Source organism: Podarcis filfolensis (genome assembly GCF_964270895.1).
Source record: "Podarcis filfolensis genome assembly, chromosome: 13".
Lineage (NCBI taxonomy): Eukaryota > Metazoa > Chordata > Lepidosauria > Squamata > Lacertidae > Podarcis > Podarcis filfolensis.
In genome coordinates, this window is record NC_139615.1 from 35,713,463 (window position 1) to 35,733,111 (window position 19,649).

Here is a 19,649-nt window from a genome sequence, read left to right on the forward strand (position 1 = left end):
CCAATTAGATGCAAAGAACGAGAGTCACTAACAGGCTTAAGCCACCTCAGTGACTCCCCATTTAGGTGCATGACTGCGTATAGTCATGGCGCCGGGAAATAAATAATTCGATTTAAACCGCGAAAAGGGTGCGAAAAGAGCAAGGAAAGCAGCTAGCAATCCCAGAAGCCTTTGCAACTGCAATCCCAGAAACCTTTGCAGCAACCATTGAGGTCTGGGGAGTTTTGAAGGTTGGGAAAAGAGGTTTGGAGGGAACGTTTGTGGTGGAATTTGGGGTTTTTTTGGCGGAGTTTGACTGACAGCCACCATTGCCACCATTCATGCCTGTCTGGTAAGTGCTGCTGGTCCCGCCACCCCCCCCCGGGGTTTCCAGAGACTTAAGAGGTTGTTTGCAGGCTTTTTAGATGGCGTAAGTGGAATGTCGCCTGTACAGTTTCCTTTCTCCTGCTTATATTTCCTTCACAGTATTTTCAGGGTTTTAAGAGGAAGAAAGAGCTCCAAATATCTATAGTCTAGTGCACATGGTATAAATAAATAAATGCTTCCCGTGTTTCCTCAAATGAGTCCTTTTATCTTTTGTCCCCTGGTTGCCGTTAGTTTTTGTGGTGTGTTTTTTTCTAAAATAGTACATGGCTATTTTTTTATATTTTAATTATTATTTTTTTACCACTTGTCAATATTTACGCTCTGGTGCGTCTTCCAGCTCTGAGCTGCAACCACTTACACTACAACTCCCCACCTCCCAACTAATAACCCCTCTTTTTCCTCATGTCCGTTTGAGACTTCGGAGGCAGCCTGTAGCTAATGGCAACAGCTAGGGAGGCATCGCACGACCTCCCCAGGCCTCACAATAATGGCAGGGGGCTTCTCTTGCCATAATTTATGATTAAAAATAGCTGTATCATGTGTACAAATGGGTGGGCGGATGTCACAGTATAAACTCAGGTATTTGACCTTCTGTTACCTGTCTCTGAACGAAAAGGCAGAATGGACGGTACAGGTAGATGTATTTAGATGTATATTTATAGATGTATATTTATTTAGAAATGTCAGCTGGCTTGCACATAAAGCTCTGCAGTTCTCTTCATTGTTTTCGTGGCAAGTGGGGGTTGTGAGGAAGCCTTCAGAGAGCCATACGGCATCCCCTCCAATATTTCTCCAATAAAACAATTTTATTACAGTATGTATATGACAAGCCATCTGACTGGGTTGCCCCAGCCACTCTGAGCAGCTCCCTACGAAAAATTAAAAACACAATAAAACATCAAACATTGAAAACTTATCTGAACAGGGATGCCTTCAGGTGTCTTCTAAAAGTCAAATATTTCACATCGGACTGGGGGCAAGCATTCCTCAGGGCCAGGGCCAGATTTACGTATAAGCTAAACAAGCTATAGCTTATGGCCCCACTCTCTTGGGGCCCCCAAAAAAATTTAAAGGAAAAAAAACCTGGATGTACATTTCCAAAATATAAGATAAAAAACAAAATAAAACCTACATACAGCGACAGTGTTTTGTGTTGTGCAGGCTCCTATGATGTAAGTCATGGGCCCCACCTGCTAGCCTGCTCCCTAAAATATCACTGGTTTGCTCATTTCTAAATATAGGGTGCCTACATTCTGCATGGACTGGTTGCCTATTAGGTCCATAAATTACCATATAGCATATATTCAACACAAAAACCAGCAACAATTTGTTGTTGACAAAGGACAGCTAGACATATAAAGGGCCCCATCAAACCTAAATCCGGCCCTTCTCAGGGCAGGCACCACTATGGAGAAGGCCCTCTGCCTGTTTCCAATGAAAATATAGTCATACCTCAGCTTACAGACGCTTCAAGTTGCGTTTTTCAGGTTACGGACCTGCCGAAACCCGGAAGTACCAGAACAGGTTACTTCCGGGTTTCAGCAGTCGTGCATCTGCAGAAGCGCTAAATCGCGCTTTGCGCATGCACAGAAGCGCCGAATCACAACCCGTGCGTGTGCAGATGCAGGTTGCGAACGCTGCGGGTTGCGAACATGCATCCCACACGGATTATGTTCACAACCCGAGCGTCCACTGTAGGGGCATCCTATTCCATCCATGTGGTGTGATGGGAGCAAAAATTGTAGTGAACTTCATTCCCAAAACCCATAACAAACTACAGCTCCCAGGATTATTTGGGGGAAGCCATGGGTTTTAAACGTTTGGTGTGGATGTGTCCTTTGTGCTCATCCTTCTTTGTGCAAAGACCAGGCCTTCTCTCCCCATGTTCCCATGTCGAAGTCTTGTATGCATGTATCAAAACAGTAGTTATCTGCTGCTTGCCCTACCATTCTTGGATTAGGAGATGGAGGCTGTAGCTTCCTGGTGAGCTGTTGTGCTCCAGCTTTTCTTCTTGAGGATTAGCTCCTGTTACTTGCTAGGCCCCATGCTACAGTTCATTCATGTCCTAGTCATTCAATTCTTCTTCTTCTTCTTCCGCCTCCTCCTTCTCCTCGCTTCACTTTGTGAAGAGAACTCACCAAAACATCCCCACGCTGTGACTAATTGTGTCGCAGAAAACATCAAATAGGTGAATGAGCCACTTCTGCACCCATGGTAACAACTTCCAGAGATGGTTTGTTTTTGCAGGAGAAACAGCAAAGAGTGTTGTGGCATCTTACAGACTGGGACATTTATTATGACCTAAGTTCACAAAAGCACCTGCCATGTGCTGATCTTTAAGGTGCCGCAAAGCTTTTCCTAACCATTTTCTTCCACACCCATCTTCTAAATGGCATTACAACGGAGGGGTTAGCAGTTGTTATTCAAGACTACAAATCCTCATTATGCCTCTATGGTAAAATGACAATGTGTTTTTTCCTGGTAGGGCTCCAGAACATTTTGCAACTGCATGCTGGCAGAAGTTCTACATGGCAAAGGGCAAGACGTTTTATGCATTTATTTCTTTATAACAATATTTGTAATATCATAAAAAATATCAAAGCAGTTTACAACAACTGTAAACAAATAGGGACACACATAGAAAAAACAACAACATCCAGGTTAAAAAAAACAACACAAATACCAGAGAATATTAACTATGAAATATTTTCTTAGTTGCCTGCATAAGCCTAGTGGCACAGAAAAGTTTTCAGCAAACATTGAAAGATTACATCAAAAGGCACCCGCTGCATTCATGCAGTTGAAAGCACATTTTGTGGTGGTTTTGTTACTTGTGGTTTCGTATTTACTCCTGCCGTTTTTGTTGTGCATAGATGCTCTTCTCCAGGCAATGCATCCACAGGAAGTTCTGGGCAAGGCAGGATGCATCTTGCAGGTGTCACTCACCTGTTTACTTGGCTGTATGATTTGTCCTGGCCCAGAGCAGATTTTGTGGTGAGCAACCCCACTTACTCCATTTTTAAAAATAATTTCATGATGTCATCATGCATTTATGAGCATTCTGCAAGCCAAATGACCGTGACTGAATAACTTTATTGTTGTGATTTGAAGGGGTGAGTCCCCAATCGTGGAGATAGACAATATACAATGCAATATATTTGGGAGTTCAGGGACATGTAAGCTTTTGAGTTGAGGGGCATGTGTGGTTGCCTTCATTTTTAGTGCTTTGGCCTACATTGGCTCCCAGTATGTTTCCGAGCACACTTCCAAGTGTTGGTGCTGACCTTTAAAGCCCTGAACGGCCTTGGCCCAGTATACCTGAAAGAGCTTCGCCACCCCCATCATTCACCCGGACACTGAGGTCCAGCGCCGAGGGCCTTCTGGCTGTTCCCTCACTGCGAGAAGCCAAGTTACAGGGAACCAGGCAGAGGGCCTTCTCACTAGTGGCGCCCGCCCTGTGGAATGCCCTCCCATCAGATGTCAAGGAAATAAACAACTACCTGGCTTTTAGAAGACATCTGAAGGCAGCCCTGTTTAGGGAAGTTTTTAATGCTTGATGTTTTATTGTGTTTTTAATATTCTTTTGGGAGCTGCCCAGAGTGGCTGGGGAAACCCAGCCAAATGGGCAGGGAATAATATTATTATTATGGAATGGGGAACTTGTAACCAACTCCAGGACCACGCTTTATTATTTATTGCTAGCTTGGACAGAAATAAAGAACAGATTAAGGAAGTGACAGTGTTCCCCTTTTGAGTCTCAGGGAAATGAAAGAGTCTGGGGCCAAATACAACGTAAAGGCCTTGCAGAAAGGAAACTCTAATTTTACAGCACCCTGTTGATGCCTTTTGATCCAAGTTGTCTGTTAAGGAGAGCATTTCCTCCCCACCCCTGTTTTTTAAAGCACAAGTGTTGATCCTGCCCATTTAAGGTGCTGGATCCAACCCGGAAACCAGTTTCACACAAGACAAACGTGGAAATGAGCATCTTTCCCACTTGTATCACATGGGACAGCGACTGCGAAACGCAGGTGTTGCAGGCCGGTTTAGGCGCAAATTGGTTTAAGCCAAATATGCGAGAATGCCTCAAGACTTCCCTTTTCTTTTTTTGCATTCATTTCTCACTGAACAGCATTGCATGGCTATGCTCCCAACTGGCCACCAGAGGGCAGGCGCCCCCCCTGTTTCATCCACCTCCTTTGCTTCTCTGTCTCTCCCCCTCCCTCCCATTCCAAGCCCTGCTCAGCTGAGCTTTGACAGTTTCTTGCTGCAGCCCCCAAATGCTGGGTTTTCTGCCAGTCGAATTCCGTCACAGACCAGGAAGAATCTTGCGGGATCTGCTCATTCCTCGCCAGGAGCCTGGAGGTGGCAACTGCTGAGAGAGAGGGAGCCCGGGAGCCGAGGGGAGAAACTGCTTGGGGAGGCAGAGCGGAAAGTTGTTGCCAAGAAAAGGTGGCGCTTTGGAGGGTCATAGGGATGCACCCTGAATCGCTGAAGATTTCGTGGGGAGCCCTCGTCCTGCTCTGGCTGCTGCAGGAGGAGGCTGTGGGGTCAGCAAAGGAGAGGCGAGCAGCAGGTACCACCCACATCTTCCGGGGACACTGCCACCCTCGTGTGACACTGTGTGCAAAGTGTGGACAGAAGTGGGGTGAATGCCAGGGATGTGTATGGCAGAGAGCATGCGTGGGGGGGTGTAGCTGTGAGTGGAACAGGGATCCGGGCATGCTCAGGCAGCTTGAGAAGAGGTGTGAGCATGCAAGGGGAGGCAATGGTGAATAGGGAGCAGATCTGTGAAGGTGCGTAGACAGGTGTGCGAAATCAGGATCAAATGTGATAAGGTGATGTCTAAGCCTGTTAACATTTATGATGGATGCAGAAGTGGTGGGTGGGCATAGGGGTGAGGGAGTACATGATTCAGTACGTGCACAAGTGTACCGAAATTATTTGGACCCGCGAACAGAAAGGGTTTAGAGTAAGTGCATGCCAGACAGGCATATTATCAGTATATGAAAGTCCTCTATCCCTGGAAAAACACATGCGTGTGCATTCAGGTGGTAGGGCTCGCAGCAATGAGTGTGAGCAGGTGTGCTGGTGCCTGTGTGTGCACTTGGTCGCGGCTGTGCATCACAATTCTGCACAATTCTTGTGTGCACGGCTTTGCAATGTTCCTGCGTAGCGCTGTGCACATCAAATTGCCCGTGTGCTTCTGGCAATTTTGCACCGGTTTTGTAAACAGCTTGACGTGGTTTGCCAGGTTCAGCCAATTTTGTAAAGGTTTCCTTTTCTTCAGGTTGTTTTGGGTTGCGCTGTCCACACGCGTTGGAAATCCAGCATGCCGTGCTTAAACCCGCAGCAGGAGCCCACTGGTATTGGCTTCGCCGTGTGAATCACCCTTTTGAACAAGCATGTGGTAGGGAGGTTGCCTCCAAATGTTTCATCTGCAGAGCTGCTGCACAGACTCACCCCTCGGCAAATGGTGCTCCTGCTTACAGCCTTTGCCCCAGGCTACCCATTGGAAGAAAGTGGTTTTGTGTATTTGGGGCAGAAGCTGGCTGTGCACTACACTGATTGGCTGGGGGCTTAAATGACAAGCCCACCTCCACTGGAGCAGAATATATATCAGATCCATGCAGAGATTTAAGACACATACAATATATTATTTCTAAAAGGCAGGCAGCCCACCTGATTCAATGATAAGCATTGTAGGGAGACTTCTTTTTATGTTCTTCTATCCTGACGTTTGCCAGGATGTCTTGCACTCGTATGTATAGCAGAATATAAAAGTCCATGCATGTGTGCCAGTGATCCCGTTATATGTATGTTTGTGTACTTCTGTCAGCCTAGTGAGTTTATGCAAAGAACCAGGTGCCGTTGTGTGTGACAACGATGGCAACCACCAACTCCCATCTATGTGGCATTTCAGATCGATGTTACAAAACTGCCCAGCTAAATTCGCTGTGGGTGGTAAGAAATGGCAGCCAGCGCCTGTATTGAATCACTCAGATGAGTGGTTCATTAAGACCACAGTTTGGGCTAAAGGCAAAGTTGCTGGCCTCACATTCAAGAGTTGTGCTGGCTGCCCTGAGGAGAACGCACCGGTTTCCTCGCTGCTTTTGCATGTGTACGGAAGCAAAAGTGCAGAAGCGTTTACTTGGGCCCTTTTCAGCAGGTATTAATGGGGACCAGTTCCTCTGTGCATGAAAGCAGGATTCAGGCATGTCGGTGCAGCGACAGAGATGGTGCATCTGTTTCCTCCTGTGTGTGTGTGTGGCAGTAAACAGGTTTGCATTGTGCACATGGCGACAAGTGTGAATTCACTGCCTCGAGATGTACTGTGACAGCCAAGAGGTGTAGATGGCTTTAAAATTGGGTTGTGGAAGGCAGGTCTATCAATGGATTTATAGTCCTTACTGTTTCACCTGCTGGTTGTATCTGTAGTTTGGGTGTTTTTTTAATGGCTGTTTTTATGCTTTAATTGTGAACTGCTCCAAGAGCACAAAAGGGATGCAAGTGCAGGATAACTAAATGGGACCCTCAAGGTTCAGAGGCAGCTGGTTGGGTGTTAAGACTCATCAAGTTGGAAGGGCCCCTAAGCACCATCCAGTCCAGCGGTTCTCAACCTGTGGGTCCCCAGATGTTGTTGGACTATAACTGCCATCATCCCTGAGCTCTGGCCTTGCTAGCTAGGGGTGATGGGAGTTGTAGTTCAACAACATCTGGGGACCCACAGGTTGAGAAAGGCTGAACCCTGCAGTGTAGGAATGTTGCCCACAGCTGTCCCTGGGTGGGCTTGAACCACCAACCTTCTGGTTAGCAGTCAGGCGCACTAACCCATTGTGCCACAGGATTAGGGGAGTGAAAGGCAACCCGTAGCAGTGGGAAATTGCCTCCAAGCTCTGCTTTACAGAGGCATCTGAGTGATCACTATTGGAAACAGGATGTGAGGCTGCATGGGTTCTTGGACTGATCCAGGAAGGCTTTCATTATGTTCTCAAATTGTGGGAGCTCCTATGGATGTATTGAACTGAGCCGTCATAGAGCGGAAAGCTGTCGTAGACATCCCATGTTGCATTCACAAGGTACAATTTGGAGAAACGATACACACATTTTTGAACACACAGTCCTCCAAAAAAAGAGAGTCTTGTGGCAGCTTTAAGATTCATTGTGACATACTGTTTTGAGGACTAGAGTCCACTTGATCTGATGCATAAAGCGCTGTTCTCAGTCAGTGTGTCTGAGCAGTGGGGCCAAAAGGCAGTGAAATGCAAGGGGGAAATTTGTGACTTGCCATATGCAGAACCAAGATATATATAACATGCCCTCCCAACATTTCTCCGATGAAAATAGGGTTGTTGTTGTTGTTGTTGTTGTTGTTGTTGTTGTTGTCTGGGTGGCTTCCAACATATATAAAAACATAATTAAACATCAAACATTTAAAAACTTCCCTATGCAGGGCTGCCTTCAGATGTCTCCTAAAAGTTGTATAGTTACTTATCTCCTTGGCTGGGGGGGGGGGTGTCGCATAACTCCAAACCATTCAACATTTCTCCAATAAAAATAGGGACGTCTTAACGAAAAGCATGACATTCCAGGATCAGATCAGAAACCGGGACAGGTTCTGTAAATCTGGGACTGTCCCTGGAAACTAGTGACACTGGGAAGGTCTGATATAATGTAAGAACAGATTGAACAATTCACAGAAGCCATTGTAATTTAGCTATGCTTTGTTATACTGGTTTCACACGAGTAGAAGGAAAGAAGCCCACAGTTCTGATTAGGTCCCGACTGAGTCTAATCAAATTTGCTGATATGCTTCTTGAGTTGAAGAATGAGGACTTTGAGGTCAGCAGCAGGATGTCCTGAGATGCTGAAATGCCCTCCTATATGAATGTTACCCTTAAAAATGAAAGATCTGTGTCTATTTATTTCTTTATTTGCACAGAGACAGACCTGTTTGTCTGACATAGACAGCAGAAAGGCACTGTTGGCAGGTGATGCCGTTTTTCCTGTTTTGGGATGAAAGGGCGAATGAGACCCTGATGGTATGGAGGATGTTATTAGCTCCTGAAATAGCGCTGGCATCTGGGTTAATTGCATAGCCTTGCCCCTGAATTTGTATCTCTGCTAGGTGTTCTGTTGCGGTTAGTGAATTAATAACCAGTTTAGATTAGGAGAGTTGCCTTTAACTGAGAACAGACTCACCATCCAAGGACTGTGTGAGAGAAACGTCATTTTCCTGTGAATGAGCTACAGACACAATTGATGATACAGTGGAACAGTTTTAGCTGGGAGCTTATTACTATTTTTTATTAAATTTATATGCCACCCTTCATTTAGAGATCACAGCTTTAGGGGACAGCAGGCCACACACTGTCACTTTATTTTCTAGGCCTGCCTTCATCTAGGGCAGAGATTTTGAACCTTTTTGAGTCCACGGCTGCCTTGACCAACTACATTCTTTCTGCGGCACCCCTGTGGGGCTCAAGAGCCCAGTTGTTTGGTTGTTTGTTTGTTTTTATTAATGATTTTCTTGATTTACAAAAGTGTGTGCAATGTCTCTCTCTCATATTTTCCCCCCATGTAACATTTTTACAAATCAGTTTCATTTGTCGAAACATTAGGAAGAAAAGGGGGAAAGATGTGGAGTGGGGGGAAGATGGGGTCGGGTGGCAATGTTTCTATTTTACTTACTATATGTACGATTTGGTGTCAGCGTTGCTTGTGCAGGTTCTTTGCTGTTCACTTGTGTTTCTTTGGTGGTGAGAGAGGTTGGGGTTGGCCTAGGGTGTGGCTGTTCATTTGTGGTTGGCTGTGGTGGTCTTCGTTTTCATGTGTGAGTGGGGTGGGTGGGTGTTTTGGATCAGGTTAGCCATATTGATTTGTATGCTGTTGGTGGATTTTTGTCGTCTTGTTGGGCTGTGTATGTGATAAAGGAGAGCCATACCGGGGGGAAGGTATCTTCTTCTATTTGTCCCCGTGTCAGTTTCAGTTTATTGGTTATTTTTTCTAGTAGGGCTGCTTCCCATACTTATTGGTACCATATGGCCCATGCTTACTCCTGACTGGTCTCTCCAGTGTCTGGCTATGATGCTTCTGGCTGCTGCAAGTAGGTGGGTTATGAGTTCTTTGTAGTGTAAGTGGTCTTGGAAGATGTTTAGTAAGGCCAATTCTGGGGTGATTTCTAATACTTGCTTGGTTATTTTACTTATTTCTCGTATGGTTGTTGTCCAGAATAGTTGGATTTTGGGGGCACTCCCACCACATGTGGAGGTATGTGCCTGTGGAGGTGCAACCTCTCCAGCATTTTGGTGAGGTTCCTGGGTGTATTAGCGCTAGTTTTCTTGGTGTTAGGTACCACCTGTAGGTGAGCTTCAGAGTGAGTTGTTTTCTTTTCGTTGATATGGATTTAAAGGAGGGTATAGACCACACTAGGAGCCCAGTTATGTCAACCCTTGCCTGCAGAGCGGGCAGCCTCTCACCCTTTCTCGATCACCCTCCCTTGTGGAGTGTTCCCTCAGTCTCCTCTCCCCTCTCCTTGGGAGTTCCCTGGGCAGCCGCTGCTGCCACCCCTGTCTCTGAGCTGCCTACCTCAAAGACAGGTGCTTCCTCACACTGCCCCACAGGGGCCGGGGACTTGTCTGTCCATCCCCAACAGCAAAGGCTAGTGGACTGGCTGGCTCCCTCACCTGCTTGCTTCAGCTTCTGGCAACCAGCACCCCCTGGCCAGCTCCAGAGGCACAACTTGCCTGCGGAGCTTCTGGCCAGGGCTGCTGCATCAAACAGCTGTGCAAGCTTTTGGGAGGCAGAGATGCGAGAGGGCATCAGAAGAGGGAGGGAAGGAAAGAGGGGCAGGAGCCAGTGTTGCCCATGGCACCTCTGACCATCATTCAAGGCACCCCAGGGTGCCACGGCACACTGGTTGAAAACCACTGATCTAGGGAATTCATGCCTGACTTGCTAGGAATTCTTTAGATTCTTTGCTGGGGATTGGGTCCATTCCAATTCTACAGGTCCATGGTTCTACTGTATAACTTTTAGGATATGTTCACATTAGGGGCTTAAAACACAGTGAGGTTGTCCCCGCCTGCATTTCAAGTCGCATTTGCACAGTATTGTTGTACAGAGAGGAGGAGGAGATGTTTTCACCTGACGCACATAACTTGGATTATTTCCCTGTCTCTGCAATTCCATGCTGAACTCATATTCACGAAGCTTCCTTCTGTTCATATGTGCACAAAGGCTTAAATACAAAGTGAACACAGCTTAAGTTTTCTAGGCCAGTTGAAGCTGGTTTCAGGGGGGAAACCCACACCAAACAGTCACATTTCTCAAGAAACTACAGGATTGGGGCTAATGGTGTGTGTATGCTGCTTCAAAAGCTATCCGTGGGAACATACGGGAGAAAGCGGCAATGCGTTCATACCCATGGAAACTTCGGAACAGCTCATGGATGACATCCCCTACTTGCATCTTCGCTCTGAAATAGGCAAACCAGATGAATCATCCTTCTAGCTCTGCCTTTATTTTTAAGATTTTATTTTTAAGATTTTCAGTGTCAGAGCCTGCCCCATGAGACAGCTGTCGGAGAAATGGACCTTGCTGGGTTCAAGACAAAGCTAGATATAGCTAGGAAGACAATTTCTTTGTCATTTTCTTCCCTTCTGATGCCTTGTGGTTGAGTCACACATTCATTTCTTTGAGTGGCAGCCTCGGGCCTGTAGCCAAAGAGTTTGTGGTGCGAGGATCTAACAGGGATGGAAATCAATGCAGAGCAGCCAGAACAACAAACAGAAAGATGTGTTTTACCGTTATTTAATTCTATCACTTCTTAGTGAGCAATTGAGGAGAATACTGTCTGTGGGCTTTTCGTTATAACCCCGTAAATTAAAAGCATGGAGACTCACTGCCTTGATATGAAAGCTGAGAATTCAGGGAGAGGGAACTCACATAGTCTTAAGGAGGAAGAGGGCTCCACAAGCCCCCAGCCTCTGCAACGGCTGCAAACCTGGACAGCCTGATTCCTACTGACTCCCTGTTTGTTTCAGCTTGCACTAAGTTTAATCCTCTTCTCGGTATCCCATCACTCACCCACATTTTGGGTGGTTTCTGGTAAGATGTCCTGAAAGAAGGTATCCACTAGGCTTCACCGAGGCTGCATACACACTGCAAGGTAAAAGGTAAATGTCAGGTGATGGTGTGGTTGCTCGAGAGCAAACAGGCAAGACTCCAACCTGTCTTTCCCAGGCTTTATTATCTGTACAAACTATCTTACAGTGCAGAGCGTCACAAGTCCATGTCTGCTCAGTCGCTAGCAGAATCTGGGAGTGGGCGATCCTTATACCTTCCCCAGCATAACAGTCGTGTGACCCCCATCCTTCTCCTCCTCTCTCTGCGTGCAAACCTACTGCGCAACGTGGGCGCTGGCAAAGGGGGACTTGCCTCCCCTCCCCTTTGCCCAGGCTTGGTGTTGAGGCTCTCCCTAGCATCTTCTGTTCCCTGTGCCCCTTCTCCACTGGAGGCAGGGCTTCTCTCCTAGCCAGAGGAAGAACTGCTTCGCAAGATCTTCGGAGGCTCCCTGTAACACAACTGCTCTTCCACCTCTTGCCTCTGAGCTGATGGCAGTTCCCTGACAGTAAAGGTAAAAGACCCCTGGACAGTTAAGTCCAGTCAAAGGCGACGGTGGGGTTGCAGCACCCACCTTGCTTTCAGGCCGAGGGAGCCAGTGTTTGTCCACAGACAGCTTTCCGGGTCATGTGGCCAGCATGACTAAACTGCTTCTGGCGTAACGGGACACCGGGATGGAAACCAGAGCGCACGGAAATGGCAATTACCTTCCCACCACAGCGGTACCTATTTATCTACTTACACAGGCGTGCTCTCGAACTGCTATGTTGGCAGGAGCTGGGACAGAGCAACTGGAGCTCACCCTGTCACACAGATTCGAACCACTGACCTTCCGATCAGCAAGCCAAGAAGCTCAATGGTTTAGACCACAGCGCCACGCACGTCCCTTTTATACACACTGCAAGCACACTCAAAGCAGCCCCCTCCCAAAGGATCCTGGGAACTGTAGTTTACCCCCTCACAGAGCTACAATTCTCAGCTCCCTTAACAAACTGCAGCTCCCAGGATTCTCTTGGGGCTGGGTGATATCCTTTGAAGGCACTTTAAAGGTATGGTGTGCTCTCAGCCTGAGGTTCAGTGCATGCTGCTGCTATCCCATTGCCAGTCACGAATCAAGATACAGCTGCCAATCTAGTCAGCTTCAGCCACTGTGTACACATGCCATCTTATCCTACAATCAATGGATGCTGAGCACTTGTTTTTTCCTACGTGGTCCACATGAAATCTAGGTGTGATGTATTTTTGTGTTTTTACACTGTGAATGTGAACCGCCCTGTGGTGATGTATTTTTGTGTTTTTACACTGTGAATGTGAACCGCCCTGTGGTCCTCGGATGAAGGGCAGTATAGAAGAAGATGATGATGATGATGATGATAATAATAATAGTAACAACAACAACAACAACAACAATAATAATAATAATAAATCTATTGCAATTTTTTTGTCCCTGAAAAGTGCTTCTGGAGAAACTGGTTTCAATCTGAAAATAAAAGTCCATTGTAGGTGGATTACCACATTAACCTGCAGTGTGTCCATTTGAAAACACCACTTTCTCCTTTGTTCACCTAGGGAGAGGAAAAGGTGTGGATAACCTAATCAAGGGGCGGACTTTCAAATGCATATTAATTAACAACACCTGGCATTGTGGGTGGCAGGATCTAATGATTCTAGATTGAGAAAAAAACTACATTTTTCGGCTGCAGATGGGTTAGTGAGTCTGTTTTCAGCTTCTGCGTAGCAGATTGCAGTCAAATCCAACAAGGCATATTCTTGCTGGTTAGTAAGCTTAGGGTCAACTGACCACAGAGCTGTATTGCTGATAGGCCGAGATTCAGACTAAATAAATGTAACTAGGGGGACGACTATCATATAATTGTTCATCACCTAAGGAGCAATGAATGAACAGGACTTTTGAGGGAGCTCTGCAAAAGTATCTCATCTTCATATCCTTCTGTAAGCAGAGTTTCTTCGTCCAGGTGTATGCGAAATTTCAGGGCCCCTCGTTCTTGGAAAGCACCTGAACAATTTTAGTACATCTGTCAGCAAGTCAAGAAGGCCAGAACATCTTTTCATAGACAGCAAAGGTTATCTGAGTCAAAAACAACTTGGCATTCTCCAGCATCACTTTAAAACATCCCAAGTTCGCCCAGATCCTTTGCCTGCAGCCCAATTTCAGCTGGAAAACCATGTAAACAGGAAAAGTCAGCAATGCGTGGCCAGCAGGAATGAGTCTCGTGGTCCTTTCAGTGTTTGCCTGTTTCATAAAGTCTGTCTCAGCTTAATATTTTCACGCCAGGAAATGAGAGGGAAAGCAGCCAAACCATAGAGACTGACTAAGCCAAATGGCCTTCTAGGCTTGATTGGGAAACGAAAGATAGGTTGTGACATCATCATACTCAGAATTCTGCCCCCCTCAAACAGCAGCCAATGAAGTGAGGCAGGGGTGGCAAAATTCTGATTGAAAATGATGTCACTTCTGTCGCATCATGCATTTCTTTCATGAGATGTTACCAAGGAAAACAGAATATTTTGTTGTTGTTTTCTCATCTTGCCGTTTGCCGCTCTGTGATATTCTGCAGGAATGCGGTGGCATGAGTAAAAATATATATGGTTGTGTACGCAGTGATTTTGTGAGGGGTGGAGAACCGTGTCTGTTGCGGTGAACTCCTTGGAGGTAGGACAGGGCATAAATATAATCAATAAATAGGAAATGATATTATGCTGATGTTCAAAATGGCAGAAGCAAGGTTTTGAATGATACAAAGCTCTTCTTGAGATGCACTTTTGCAGTTGGAGAGGACAGTTCTGGTGTGGCACAAAATGCTCCGGTGAGGTCAAATAATTTCCCACCCAGTTACAATGTTGTTGTTTAGTCGTTTAGTCATGTCCGACTCTTCGTGACCCCATGGACCAGAGCACGGGTTACCCAGTTACAATAACTCTTTCTAAAAAATAAAATAAAATTCTACTCTTTTACTCTCAGGCTGTATAGACACTATATACCATTAAAGCACATTCTTTCCCTCAAAGAATTATGGGCACTGTAGTTTGTTGAGGGTTGCTAACTCGGTAAGGGGTAAACTACAGCGCCCAGAATTCTTTAAGGGAAAGAATGTCCTTTGAAAGTGCTGCAAAGGTACAGTGGAGCCTCTAGTTATGTACCTCTCTGGATACGTAACTTTCAGGTTACGAACACGGCAAACCCAGAAGTGTATACTTCCGGGTTTTGCAGCATGCACAGAAGCGGCGCCTCTGCCTACGGACTTTTCGGGTTGCAGACATGCCCCCGGAATGAATTTAATTTGTATCCGGAGGGTACACGGTATAGTGTATGCACAGGCTCAGGCTTGCACACTTAGAATCCTAGAACTGTAGAGTTACAAGGGTCTTCTAGTTCAACCCCCTGCAATGCAGGAATCTCAGCTAATGTGTCCATGAAAGAGGACCACCCAACCTCTGCTTAAAAACCTCCAAACAAGGTGAAATATACTCGGAGTCGAGCATGGATTTCATGCTCTTTATTCAGCTCATAGTGGTGAGGAAGAATGGAAGTTCCCCCAGAATGTCTGCTTTATATACATTATTTACACAATGGGCCCCATGTGATTGGCTAATTCTGGGATTCACCTGTAGGCCAATCAGGTTGCAAATTCACTTCCACCTGGAGCTGGATTGGGTGGCTCCTGTGGACCAATCAGACTGCTGCATTCTGGACCCTATTGTTCTAGGACCAATCAGACTGCTTCCTTTTGGATCCTATTCAACTCAGTACATAACAGAAGGAGAGTCCACAACCTCCCAAGGGAGACCGTCCCACCATTGAACAACTCTTACTGTCAGAAAGTTCTTCCTGGTGTTTAGGCACAATCCACTTTCTTGCAACTTGAAGCCGTCGGTTCGTGTCCTTGCCTTTGGAGCAGGAGAAAACAAGCTTGCTCCCATCCTCCATGTGGCAGCCCTTTTAGGTATTTGAAGATGGTTATCACATCTCCTCTCAGTCTGAGTCTTATCCAGGCTAAACATACCCAGCTCTTCCAACCGTTGCTTCACATCAGACAGGACATGGAACACAATCTATACGTGACTATAATATTCATTTCACGTTTTAGAAATCAAAAGCTGACGCTTCCAGCCTTCTCAACATTTGATGGCCCAGTATAATCCAGGATCAATTCGTGTGCTCTATGCTTTTTAAAACCAGCTAGGCCTCTGAAAGTCTGATCTACAAAAAATAAAAATAAAAGGTTTCCTTTCCATTACGACGGCCTATTTTTCCTCCCACCCCACCACCCCTTGCCAAAAGCAAGTGTCCAGGGCCTGTTTCCATCGCCATACCACTCTTTGCATCAGTCCAAAACATCTGGATTCCCAGGGCCCTCCTGGAAGCCACAGCCTAAATGCAGCTTTGTGGAAGGAAGCAGGGCTAAGATGAATATATGCCACGGCAGCCCTCATAAGAAGGAGCGGTTCCGGAGAGGAAGACCAGAATAACATGTCTGCTGTGTGACATTGGTTCCTTATTTCTAGTGGGCAGATATGGTGGCCAACGCCTTGATTTAAATTGGCACGCCACAGAAGAAGCCTCTCTGTTACAAGGATTTGAACAGGTGACGCGCATGCATGAAGTTTTAAAAGCGAGCTCACAGTGTGTTTACTGAAGGCATCTTTCGATCCCAACCGTTCTCCAAGGAATTTAAGGGTAGCTTATGCTATGTACTGAAGTTCTCACCCTGGGCCAGCAGGGGGATACTGTAGATAGTTTTCACTCAGGTCCACATATGCAAATAAGGGATTGAGAGTGAAGTTCAGTGATTGGATAGTTACAGAAAATGGTTACTGTTGTGTTCTTGTTGTTGTTGTTTAGTCGTTTAGTCGTGTCCGACTCTTCGTGACCCCATGGACCAGAGCACGCCAGGCCCTCCTGTCTTCCACTGCCTCCCGCAGTTTGGTCAAACTCATGCTAGTAGCTTTGAGAACACTGTCCAACCATCTCGTCCTCTGTCCTCCCCTTCTCCTTGTGCCCTCCATCTTTCCCAACATCAGGGTCTTTTCCAGGGAGTCTTCTCTTCTCATGAGGTGGCCAAAGTATTGGAGCCTCAGCTTCACAATCTGTCCTTCCAGTGAGCGCTCAGGGCTGATTTCCTTAAGAATGGATAGGTTTATTCTTCTTGCAGTCCATGGGACTCTCAAGAGTCTCCTCCAGCACCATAATTCAAAAGCATCAATTCTTCGGCCATCAGCCTTCTTTATGGTCCAGCTCTCACTTCCATACATCACTACTGGGAAAACCATAGCTTTTACTATACGGACCTTTGTTGGCAAGGTGATGTCTCTACTTTTTGTGTGTGTGTGTGTGTGTGTGTGTGTGTGTGTGTGTGTGTGTGTTGTGTTCTAGTGGAGCTCTATATAAGCAGGCTGGCTGAACCCTTCACTTCAGTTCTGTTCTGGCCTGTGAATAAACAAGAGCTATTTGAAGAATCGCTGTGTCATCTGAAGTGTTCACCCACAACTTAACAGCTTACATGGACCCCTTACCGTGCGCTACAATCTTCTTATAACAACAACCCTTTGAGGTAGGCTAGGCTGAGAGTGTATGACGAACTAAAGGTCATTCAATCAAGGTGCTTCCAGGCAACCAGGGTGTTTACTCAGCATTTGTGGTGATTTGTTTGCTAGGAGGTTAGATGACGTTGGGCCAGAGCAGGTGTTATCCCATTCTTTCCAGGGCATTTTCCTGTCACTTTCCCTATTGCAAAATAAAAATAAAAATCTGACCTTTTGGGGATTGTTATACAGTGGTGCCTTGGTTTACGAACTTAATCCGTTCCAGAAGTCCGTTCTTAAACCAAAGCGTTCTTAAACCAAGGTGTGCTTTCCCATAGCAGTGGGGGACTCAATTTATAAATGGAACACACTCAACATTTCTGCTTCCAAGGCAAAGTTCACAAACCAAAACACCTACTTCTGGGTTTGCAGCGTTCTTAATCCAAGTTGTTCATAAACCAAGCTGTTCTTAAACCAAGGTACCACTGTAATTGTGAAATCAGCTATAATTGTGCAACACAAATTAGATGGTGTTATGGTTGACTCCTATCTGAAAAGGCAGTCTAGAAGTGACCTATGTTTTGTGATTCAGTGAAGATTCAAAATCCTGCCTTTCATGGACTATATGAGAAAGTATTATAGTCAGGTGAAATTGCGGGCCGGATTCGAGATGGAGCAGCCGTAGAAAAACTATTAAGTAACTGTATTAGAGGGATTTCTGTAATAGAAGAGTTTGATATATAACGCAGTAGAAAAGGGTTTGAACAAAAACACACTGTGGAACTGTGAGCAGGAAGTCAGTTTATGAAACAATGTAATTATTCGATTTGAAGTGAAATTTTGGAAATTTAATTTTAAAAAGGATAATACAAAAAGGAGGTTCAAATCCTGGTCATTGACACACTAATCACTGCGATTATTATCTCACTGTTATTCTAGAGTCAAATGGTGCGCTAGAAATAGTGAGAGGGTGCTCTTTAGATCGTAATGTGACTTTTCTTATTTCAAAAGGTGGCAAACCAGAACTTCATGCCTTGGAATGGGCCCTTATTTGCTTGGAAGAGTAGGATGAATTGCTTGTACACCAGTTTCATTTATAATGTTTAGTATCTGGTAATGGCTGAATACATGTGGGCTGGTTATTGCCCTATCTCTTGTTGTAGCCAGAGTTTTAGTACCGTAAGGAGAGATGCTCAACTCAGGAGAGGCAACTCATTGCCCCGCTTGTGGCCTTCTCAAGAGGCATCTTCTAATGTTCTTAACTTAAAATGTACCTTCAGACAACCTGCTTGTCACAAATATATGGGGTGGGAGTGAGAAATGCCATCTGTACTTTCTCAGAGGCACTGTTGCCTGTCTGGTTGTTTTGCATGTTCTAGGAATAACGCCTGGCACCAAAAACTGAGTTTTAAAGTTATCACCGAGCGTATTTATTTCAGACCAATGAAAGCCTTCAAAATCCTGTGCCAAGAAAAACCTTCATTTTGTAAGCTATAATTATACCGTGAATCATCTATACAGCGCATTTCATAAACAAGATGCTTTGCAACTACTAATTGCCATTTATATAACGTTTTTTAATTTGCAAAGTACTGCATAGGCCTGATTAGGTTTGTCCCTTTTAGTAACCTTCTGGTGTGGGTTAGTGCTATTCCCGTTTTACAGATGGGTGACTGAGGCCAAGTTGGAGCTGCCTAAGGCGCCCCAGTGACGCACGAGAGAGACAAAACCCCTTTGACAGGCGCCAAACGCATTTTATAAAGAGCCCAGAAGAGGTTGGGGTGTGTGTGTGTGTGTGTGTGTGTGTGTGTGTGTGTGTGTGGCAAATACATGCCTTTGCTACAAATCCATATGCCAGGGGTCAGGGACCGACTATGCCAGTTATTTCCAAAGGCTATGGACTTGGGCTCCCTTGCTTCATTCTCAGCTCTCCTCCACCCATCCCAGCATCAAATGTTCTGAGCATCTGAAATCTTGGCATCCGGTCTGCTGTTGCTGCGCACGAGAGTCAATGAACTAATCCCAATCCCTGGCTTTAGGAAAGGAACAGAAGAGGATGAGTGAGACCTGCAACATAATGTTGCAGTGCCAAGATCCAATGGGTCATCACCAGAGGCATACCTGGGTTCCTTTGGCAAGGAGCTTTCTCGGTGCCCCCATGTCCCTTGAGCCCTTGACAGAGGAGCCGAGCAAGAGTGGAGAGGCATGATTTTTGCACCACCACCCTGGCCTGCACCATTGGTGGGGGGTCAACCTGGCCAACCCCTAGGTATGCCCCTAGCCCCGCCCTCCTTAACAATTTCCCATGCCAATCCTTCTTCTACCCAGTTTTCCATGTCCTCTCCTCTGCCAAAACAGCCAGGGTGCTTCCAGATGACTTGTTTATTGCGTATTCATCCCGGTTCGTTTCCATGGAGGTAAGGTAAAGGTAAAGGGACTCCTGACCATTAGGTCCAGTCATGGCTGACTCTGGGGTTGCGGCGCTCCTCTCGCTTTATTGACCGAGGGAGCCGGCGTACAGCTTCCGGGTCATGTGGCCAGCATGACTAAGCCGCTTCTGGCGAACCAGAGCAGCGCACGGAAACGCCGTTTACCTTCCCGCCAGAGCAGTACCTATT

The 19,649-nt window shown here is 46.0% G+C and overlaps 1 protein-coding gene and 1 long non-coding RNA gene across 5 annotated transcripts in view; one reads left to right on the plus strand and one right to left on the minus strand.

The window, feature by feature from the left end:
- The first annotated feature begins 218 nt into the window (after positions 1–218).
- Positions 219–19,649, plus strand: part of PLXDC1 (plexin domain containing 1) — a 73,428-nt gene continuing 53,997 nt past the window's right edge. For 2 of the 4 annotated variants that reach the window (XM_083583166.1, XM_083583168.1), the window contains exon 1: positions 4,600–4,939. In XM_083583166.1, coding sequence (XP_083439292.1) covers positions 4,840–4,939 — 100 coding nt within the window. In that variant the 5' untranslated portion in view covers positions 4,600–4,839. Of the gene's footprint in view, positions 332–3,239; positions 3,361–4,599; positions 4,940–5,096; positions 5,160–19,649 lie in introns of those variants that run through there. The other 2 variants (XM_083583167.1, XM_083583169.1) reach the window with 2 other exon arrangements.
- LOC310748175 lies at positions 11,160–13,829 on the minus strand. Its single transcript, XR_014541161.1, has 2 exons — positions 13,372–13,829; positions 11,160–11,526 (listed from the first exon to the last, which is right to left on the minus strand). It is a non-coding gene; the product is annotated as an uncharacterized lncRNA (long non-coding RNA).